Source organism: Nicrophorus vespilloides, unplaced genomic scaffold (assembly GCF_001412225.1).
Source record: "Nicrophorus vespilloides isolate i.1.1-1 unplaced genomic scaffold, Nicve_v1.0, whole genome shotgun sequence".
Taxonomy (NCBI): domain Eukaryota; kingdom Metazoa; phylum Arthropoda; class Insecta; order Coleoptera; family Silphidae; genus Nicrophorus; species Nicrophorus vespilloides.
The window spans coordinates 73,957-84,154 of record NW_017095813.1 but is presented as its reverse complement, the minus strand read 5'-3'; the positions used below and the strand labels follow the sequence as shown (position 1 = coordinate 84,154).

General features: G+C 30.4%; 1 protein-coding gene across 20 annotated transcripts in view; it reads left to right on the top strand.

The window, feature by feature from the left end:
* The first annotated feature begins 6,738 nt into the window (after positions 1-6,738).
* The window catches only part of LOC108565398 (voltage-dependent calcium channel type A subunit alpha-1), a 57,285-nt gene continuing 53,825 nt past the window's right edge, over positions 6,739-10,198 (top strand). For all 20 annotated transcript variants that reach the window (XM_017924888.1, XM_017924977.1, XM_017924924.1 and 17 more), the window contains exons 1-2: positions 6,739-6,912; positions 9,856-9,961. In XM_017924888.1, the coding sequence (XP_017780377.1) occupies positions 6,809-6,912; positions 9,856-9,961 (210 nt within the window). In that variant the 5' untranslated portion in view covers positions 6,739-6,808. The remainder of the gene's footprint in view (positions 6,913-9,855; positions 9,962-10,198) is intronic.

Sequence of the window (10,198 nt, the reverse complement as noted above, 5' to 3'; positions counted from 1 at the left end):
ATGACGAAACTTCATATTTTATTATTATTATTATAAAAAGAGAATATATTCAAAATTCTTCCTTCTGTATTTAAATTTGATATGACTGGGACGTGGAGTGTCAACCCTTGGTGGGTCACACAATAAGAGTGTCGTGGGCCTTAGATATGGTGTAAAGCAGTTGGTGACTACAGTATACATTTTATGATTTGAGGGCCCTAAATAAACTTTCATTTTGGGCCCCCTATATATCCGGCCACTCGAGTGGTAAAATCTGTTATTTTATATTATATGTTAATCATGGAATTATCAGAAAACATCAAAGATTAATTTAAACACATATCCAATTTAAGATTGTCTTACTAGAATTTTCCAGTACTTAGGAGTGAGGAAATGATTTTTTAAATTGCAACGAAATCCAATTACTTAATTTATCAAAAACTTATAAATTTCAATTATAATATTTATATTAAGGAATATATTTCACAGTATACAATAAATAAGATTTCAAGCAATATCTTAAAGCGAATACAGATTTAATGGGAAATTTGTTGGATAGCGATAATTCATTTCACTTGCAAAAAATGGCTCTTTGCTCAAAAAAATTTGCCTCTCCCTGATGTATGGTAAATAAAAAAAAACTATAAAGAATTAAATGAGGTATAAGTTGTTTCTGTCCTGAGTTTGTCCCGCCTTACCAAATATAAAATATGGCCACCTTACACATTCAAATTGTTTAATTTTTTTTTTCAAATTGTCTTCAAAATTAAAGTCTTGAAATTTTATATTCAATTCCTCAGAAAGTCCAGTATCAAGCAGTCCGGAATTGTTATGAGACATTCAAATTAAAAAATTACTTTTCTTCCAATACAAAATATCTTCTACATAGAATATCTCAATTTAAAAAATTGGGTCATGAAATTTCTAAATATCAATAAAATCAAAACGCAACAATACTTTGGTACTTTTAAATTTAAATAATTTGTAAACAAAATACCTATATAAACCTAAATATATAATCATGGCTAAATAGCGCGTTGAAACAAAGAAAAAGAGTCAATTATGCAAACTGGTGCAATGTTAAGTGTATCTCTCTCATCTTGTCCCCAATTTAGGATTCCTCTATGCATAAGCAAAATTTTTCGCTTGAGGATGAATATTATCGAGTCCTACACACACACTCATACAAACACATGGACAGCGATTTGCGAAGGACAAGGCCATTATCCTCCTCTCCGATTCTGCTGTGTGGTGGATGGGAAACGGTGCCGCCTGCGCCCTCCACCACTGATCCCGATTCCGCCGCCCGTTTGGCTAACCCATTTTCCCTTGGCCACGTTGTCGTCGTCGTCTGTCGTCCTCTGGGCGCCGTCTGGGCCATCAGCCTTGCCGGCGTCGAAGGAGGCTGCTGCTGCGGCGGCGGCGGCGGCAGCGGAGGAGGCGGCAGCTCCCGGAGTATCCTCCGGATGAATTACAACCCCCGCATAGTTTCAGCGACGGTGCGTCACCAACCGTACATAAAAATACATAACCCCCCATTGTATTTGAACCACGGGATCCATGCCAAAAACTTCTTTCCGAACACCCCCAAGGCAGATCCTAAACACACGAGCGCGTCCATCGGATCGCACGCATTCTACATTCCCAACCTAGTGCTTCGTAGTGATGTAGTGATTTCTTAGTTTCAACTTGTAAAAACTGTAGTGCGTACAGGTGAAATCTCGTTAAAACACACTGAATTGGATTATCCACAATATCACCTCTACATATAAACAATAACTTATATCAAATTCATAGGTTGAATCAAATTGAATCATCATTTTGATTTTAAATATTATTGTCAAATTAAAATAACTTATTAACTTTCTTAAATCACATTCTGATTTGCTTCTATATAAAGTGAAATCTGAGTGTATTAGAAAACTATAATATTATAATGATAAACTCGCAAAATAAAGAGGTTTATCTAATAATCAAACGATATGTTCATTTTATGTTATTTTTATTTTACCCATAAAAACGATAACTACAACACATATATATTTTGCATAATATAGTAAAAACAATTAAAATTCCACAAACTTATTCATTTATTTATAACTTTTTATAATTAGTAATTTGAATAATTAGGATCTATAGGTTGATTTCGCTTATGACCGTTATTTTTTCTAATTAAAGTAGTTTTATTATTAACGAAATTATATTTATTCAACTAGGAAGAAGGACATATACATTTATTAATTTAAATGTAAATGTTACTGATTAGTTTCAAATTAACTTAAAGATTACTTCCGGTGGCAATCGCAAGCTCGACAACCGAAATACCGTCAATCAAATTCCCGACGTTTGAAATGTCGACTGTATCGAAATCCCGACTATATCAAAATCCCGACAACCATAATTTCGAAAGTTGGGATTTCTATACTGTCGGGATTTCAATAGACCCGATTACTTCTACTAAAAAGATTCATATTTTTTTTTTGTTAATTTTAATACAAGTCGAGAAGGCATAAATCGGTAACCTTTGTTTTGTCTGTTATTTGTGCTTATAAATAAAGTAATAAATAGGAATTGTATCTCGCAATTCTAGACGCTTTCATAATAAAAATAAATATGACTGACAGTCACAACATCCAATGACGCATCGTCGACAACGCAAGTAAACAAGCAATAAAAGAGATTGAAGTTTAGGCTTATTCGAAGTTTTTGTTTACCATTGAAATGTATCAATACAATTATTTATAAATAATAATCATATTTATTGTAATAATAAATTCAAAATAACAATTATCCCTACCTTTTATATAATAAATTACGCGTGTAATAAATTAAGAAAAAAAAATCAATAAAACATAAATTAAATTTGTCCTTTTACCTGAATGATCGAAGTGTATCAAGGACAAAGTTACAATCCTCAATTAATATTATTTTTATAATGATAGTATTAGTTATATCAACAGTAACTTAATGTATTTTTATTTCTAAGCATCAATATATGTTTATGATTCATAGCTTGTATAATTTGGGTGTAAAGTGAACTCAACACTTTTTACCTGAATTTTTGTATGGTATTAGAAGAAACGTATACTCATTTTGAAATACTTGTATAATTTTATGATCCATTTGTCAATCAAGTTCTTGTAATGTGATTAGAAATTAACCTATTTCTATCATCTTAACACTTTTTACTAGAATTATCGAAGAAAGTTTATGCTTCGAACAAAACATCAACTTAATGATTTTAGTATTTTAAATACACTCAGCAGTCGAATAACGACCATAATGCGAACACAATTTGTTTCACTTTTGGTAAATGTACATATTTTTTGGCCAAATGCATGACTATCAACACAATTCGGGCGTTTTGGTAAACTTTGTTCGCACTAACGTACATTATATATACATGTATTCTATTTATTTTTTTACATTTTTTAATCAGTAATTGTATTATAATGTACGTTCCTTTTTTTTAATGTGAAATAAAACTATTTTTTATATATAAAAATGAACTTTAATCAATTGTAAATTTTCCATTTTGTTCCGTGATCTTTTTGACAACTTCATGTTTGCTAGACCTTAGCATCAAAAAAACTAAACCAAGTAAGATTTATGGTCATCCTAATTATTGAAAGTTTTACCATACTTTTTTTATGGATTTCAGCTTTCTGCATATTGTTTGCGCTGGTTCATGACGCTTGGATCATCATTTTTGATTGATGTTATTGTAGACGATCCATTTTCCATTACTAGAGATCATTTATTAAAAAAAAGTGACGATTTCATTGCATTTCAATTCATGGGAATATCGAGATTCTTGACGATTCCAAGATATTTAATTGATTTTCAGTTGTGTGTGAAACATTTAACCTCTATGTAATCTCTTGTACAGTTATATCATGAACCGATTCAATTATTAATTTGATTTGGTCATCATAAACTTCAGTAGATTTTTCATTTAAAGATTGTTAGTGATCTGTTAACGATTTTAAAGAAAATATGGGTTTTATGTTGCTCAGTTTTTTTTAATATAAAAATGTAAAAAACATTCAACTAAGTGAAAAACTTTAAATAAAATATTAAACTGTATGACTGTGACTAACTACAATTTTTCAAGTTGATTTAAAATAACAAGTAACACATACAGTTTGTAGCAATTAAAATATTGCAATTATTCTTTCTTTGTAGGACTCTATTAAGAATTTTTTTTATTATCAGAAAAAAATGTACATATTTTTCTTTATCAAACCATGATATATGCAGAAGCAAACCGTATGAAAATATTAAATTTGATAAACAAGACCGACCATTCATCTAGTGTAGATGAATATCGTAATAACAATTTCCGACATATATAATTGAGAAATTCCAGTATAACTTGTCTTAAGATCTGATATAGTGCTGGTGGTATTAAATTTACTTGAATTTATCGCCTCCCTTCACACAGCTCAGTTGGGACTTGACCTCTGAACCTCTGCGCAAATGTAAATCTTAAAAAAAGTACTCGCATTGTCCTATACTATATTTTTACAAATGCAGCAATAACTGTGACTGTTTGAAAAAGAATTAATCGAGGAATTCAATGAAATAGAAAGAGATCGAAAAAGAGATGTAAAATTAATTGTGTGTATTAATTTCTCAATTAAAATATAGTTTATTTTGAAATTATTAAACCTGACTATAGTGAAACAGGACTGATTGAAGCCGCACTATGCGAGATATTGCTGTACCATTTTTTTTTCTATAAACAATTTATTATAATACTATTTGAATTTATCAAGCATTTCTTTTAATAATATAAAGGAAATATTAATATTTATCAATTAAAAACTGATGTATTCTTATATCTTGAACTCAACCTCAAAAAAAAAATGTTAAATCTATAGTAGAGAGTACTACAAATTACAGTAGATCTTCAGTTTCCGAGTGACTCGGTTCCCGAACATAATACCAAATCAAAACGATTGCTTTCGAATAAATTTTCGGTTATCTAACAAACATACAATTTTTTAATTGAAACTAACTTTATATATTCGTATAATATCTTGAACTCGGAATCGAAAAATTGTTAAAATTTTAATTCAGTATAATTCAAAATACAGTAGCTAAGGATTTGCTGTATTTTTTGATTGACTCGGTTTCCGAACAAAAAAAAGAAATAGGTTTTCAAACAAAATTACGGTTTTCCAGCAGACTAACTGGAAACCAGTTATTTATTCATTTCCTCATTTGTATAGCGATATTCTTTTAAACATACAAAATAAATTAAAAAAATAAAGTATAATAATAAGGTTTTACTACATATTTCCATATAGATCAGTCGGGATTTTGATACTGTCGGGATCATCGTTGTCGGGATTTTAAATGTCAAGATTTCTATACCGACTTACAAGATTTAAAAATATGGTTGATCTTAGATTAAAATAGAAATTAGAAAAATGGAGAAACTGCATTATCTGTTATGATGAACATATTAGTCAATGTGACAAATAGAATATATTGTAAATTATCTTGGTTTGTTATGGATAATTTGATTACTATTGTCGTTGAATGAACGTGACTGATCTCGTGGGTGACGACCTTAAGCGAAGCACGTTTATCGCAGTTTCATCACAGCTCGGTTACGTTACAATACCACGAATGATCTTAATGCTATGGCATTAGTAAATACACAGTATTTCCACCAGTGTCGGATTGTCTATAAAGCTGCACAGTTGCTGTATAAATACTATTTAATATTTTTTAGAAATGAACGATGAGAAGCTATTTTCAATTAATGCTATAGTAATACTACCTTTATATATTCTTATGAAACTCGCAAAATTGTTAAAATAATAACTAAAAGTAATATAAAATACAATAGATTATTACTTCTCGATTAACTCGGTTCCCGAACATATAAAAAACATAGGGTTTCAAACAAAATTACGATTTTCCGTAGTCACACCTCAACTTATTTTCATGTATTGCTTTTCTAAAACTCGGTATTTGTATATAAATATCGTTGCAAAATTTTTATGAATACCATAAATTTTACTTTATTTACAATTATGGATATTTTTTAACATAATAATTGATTATTATATGAAATTATGTATTTTTTTAGGTCTATATCAAATAGTAAACTTTGTTATTCTTTACTTCATTTTATACAAATGAAAGTTAGGTAGTCCGGTTTGCAAATAAAATTTTAATTAAGCAAAATATAAATAATTTTTTAAACATTAATAACAAACCTTTTTTTTATAAATAAATGTCCTTCTTTCTTTCATACATACAGTATTTAGTTCCTCAATTAGTCCGGTTTGTGATAGTCTTGGCGGAAGTGATTACCCGGACTATGCGAGGTATTGCTGCATTTATATATAAATACAACAATAAATCGTATTTAAATAATAGAATTGGATAAAAGAAGTGATGCATTACAGGTGTAGTTCCATCGAGATTTCACCTGAAGTTGTGTAGTAAATGGGCAACACGTAACATGTAAAGTTAATAATATTGAGTGTTGTATGACCGGATGCGAAAGGAGGCTCCAGGTTGGAAGTGGCTCCAATGTTTTTAATAATTCAGCTCGCAATTTCGTCCCGATTGATGAAATGGAGTCGTTGCAGTACTCAAAGTAATTACCGTCCTCAATATTTGAGACCCATCTACCTCCACTCGTCTCGCGCCTTCCAACCACCAGAATACCTATCACCATTATTGTTGTTATTACCTAGACTTTAACGTTTATTCTTGTTTTGTTTTTTTTATTTGCAGGTTGGCCGCAGCACAGGAGGCGGCGGCTCAGGCGGTGCAGCAGCAGGCGGGGGCGGGCGCAGCTGATAGAATGGGGGGCGCTAGGGAAGCGAGCGGGCAGGGGCCCAGCTCGCTCTTCCTGTTCTCCAAAGACAACTTCATCCGTAGAACCACGCGCATCATCATCCAGTGGCCATATCCTTTTTTACTACACATATATATACATATAAGTATACATAGAAATATATAACTCTTCAGCAGCGGCGGCGGCGGAAACACATAAGTATGAATTATTGACCACATCCTGTCCCGCAACCTGCCGTTTGATGCAATCGCGAAATTCTCTTCACGAAATCATCTATTGGCAATCGATTGAGGCAACATTCGATTTAAAAATAGAAAATGCATGCATTGGAAGTATTCATAGGCATCAATACTATGAGACACAAAATACAAAGATAGTTATGTTTTGTATACTTTTTCCCATTTAACTTTATTTTTTTAACTTAAAGACAAAAATTAGCTAATTGTCATCAACACTGATATGAGTTATCATATTCATAATTAATTATGTGTATTTTCAATTTAACTTTCATTTTACAAAAGTATTAATAACAATATAATAATAAATTCAAGTTGTAGTATGTTCAGGAAATATTCCTCAGAATTCATAGTATATAGTCATCAACACTATGCGAAACTAATTTTACAATGAAATTGAAATGTTTATATCAAACAGAAAATATTCCAAGACATCTGAAAAGTAGACACCATTTTTATTATATAAAATTATCAAATTGAAATTCCTACGCATTCTAGTAGAATTATTCTTAAGACATTTAGTTTAGAAATATTTGAAATTTAAGGAGAATAAATTAATTCAAATAAAGTTATGAAAAATATATAAATCTAATAAATTAGTTCCTTCCTATTTTTATATAAATCAGTACATTTGATATTAATAAAAATAGTATCTAAATTATCTATAATTTTTAGTATCTTTTGCAAAATTATGGATATTATAAATGTACCGAGTACATTAGTATAATTTGTTATTTTTTCATATGACCCTGAACGACACAAACAGAATTAGGTTTAAGTTCGATATATGTTATGATATATGAAATGTATTCAAATTAAATTAAAAGTAAATGAGTAAAATTTTAATTCTAAAAAAATTAACCAACGTTTTTGAATGTATATGTTGTTGCATGTGTTAATTTTACAAATAATTCAATTAATCAAAGAACTCGTAGATTTATAATTTCATCATTGGAAAAAATGGAAACATTATAAAAGTATGTTGAATGTTTACATATATTTAATTAATACTGCAAATTATATAAAAATAATTAAAATTTAACATAGTTAACATATCGTTAACAAATTATCTTAATTCATTTTTATAAGAAATTCAAGTTTTTTTTTAATTATTAAAAGTTTTTTTTTGCTAAAAATTACATCATTTATAAAATAAAGTTAAATATATGATCACAAAAAAAATTGATAACATTTAAAAATATACATATTTTATAATAAATTGTTATTGTTATCTACATACATGGTAGATTTATGTAACTCGTAAATAGGATTGTCAAACATATTTTAATCTAGTGGAAGAATCTAGATTCCGCGTTCCACTTCAATTTGTCAAGTGCATTTTCTATCTCGTTCCACATACACTCATATATATATATATGTAATATATATACTTGTGCAGATAGCTAACGTCAATAACCGGTGTTGTTCGGTTCAATTGTTCCACAAACGTGACGATCATAAAAAGAAGAGTCTTTGTGACTTCTTCGGCGAAATGAAAGAAGGACATAAAAAAAAGATAAACCATGGTTGAATAATTAAAAAAGCTGTTTTCTGCGAAGAGGAGGCGAAAGTAAATGAGGACTTGATATATTGCGGGTGGCGGCGTTTTTGACGCAAGCATGACGCGCGACGGCGGCTGTCGGTACTGTATTGTGGATGAATGCGTGCGAGACGACGACGTATTCAGCCGCCCCCACCGAATATGGCAATGCGACGAGGGGGGAAATCGCCCCCGTAGCCCGGATGCGCCCGGCGCAGCCACCCGATAATGTCAATCCGAGGCTTTTGCTCGGTTTGTGTCACTTTCAGGGCCGATTTACTTTCAATATGCGATTTCTATGGGTCGCATAGAAATCGTGTCTCCTAAAACTGAATATATACCATACATTGCCCTTCCAAGTTGTGTTATACTATATGTTGTTTCTCAACACTTTGCAATCCATAAGCGATTCAGTTACGTATTTGATTATTAGAAGTAATTAAGCATTTCTTTGTCATTAAGTGATGGTAAAAATAGAAGGATTTATGAAGAAATAGATGAAGATAGTAGTTGACCCATTTCTTGTTTCCGGGAAACGAAAAATTACCCGAGAAATCGTAAAATGTTAAAATAAATGCCAACATTGTAGTGTTGACTAAATAGAAAATAATTATATCAATAAACAGATTAAAGAGAAGCACAACAACATAATTATAAATGCTTTAAATTTTGTGTGCAAAACCAATAAAATTATTAATTAACCTATTGTTTTTATAATATATTATATGTCTAAGGGATCTTGATTTACGATTTACTACAGCAAGCTGCTAGTGTAGTATACATTTTTAGATTTTCATACAAGATTTACTTGCAAGATTTATTATATCACAATTAAATAAATAAATCCATAGTATTTCATGTATGTGACTAGTATTGATCTTAATGATAATATTGATCCAGCAGACTGAAAGTAAATTCCAATATTTATATTATTATAAATGTTTATCTTTGTGATTTCTTCAAACAACTTCTATATGAATTGTATTTTGACAAACTATATAATTTCAGTAAAACTTGGACATAATAAAAAATCTATTAATCGTTCACTCTTTAAATTAGCATTCCATTTATAAACCTCATATTTCTTCAGAAAAACTTCCATTTTTATCACTGTTAACCCAACAAAAGCATTTATAAATGCAAAAAGTAATCGTCTTTCATCCTTTTATTTCTAGTTTCCTTTTGGTCAATATTTCTGTTTCTGTGTCTGCTTTCTTTTTCCAATTTTTCTATACAGGTATATTTAATACTGATATTTCCTTAACGCCCGTCTTCACTCCGTTTGAGTATGCCGTGCTTTTGACAATCATAGCAAACTGTGTGGTGCTGGCGCTGGAAGAGCACCTGCCCAATCATGATAAGACTATGCTAGCACAACAATTAGTAAGTATACTTTTTTTATTTTTTTTTTGTATTTTTTTGTTGTCTCCTCTAAAACATTTCAGAGATGGCACTTCACGTTACAACACTGTACTGTTAATGGGAATTTTGCTTGGAAATCCTAATTGCCTCTTTAATGCAAGTCTCCTAATAACTAATGACACTAAACGAAATAAATGGTCGCATTGCGTCGCAAAATACGCCAAACATATTCGCAAAACAAAATAAAACGAAACATTG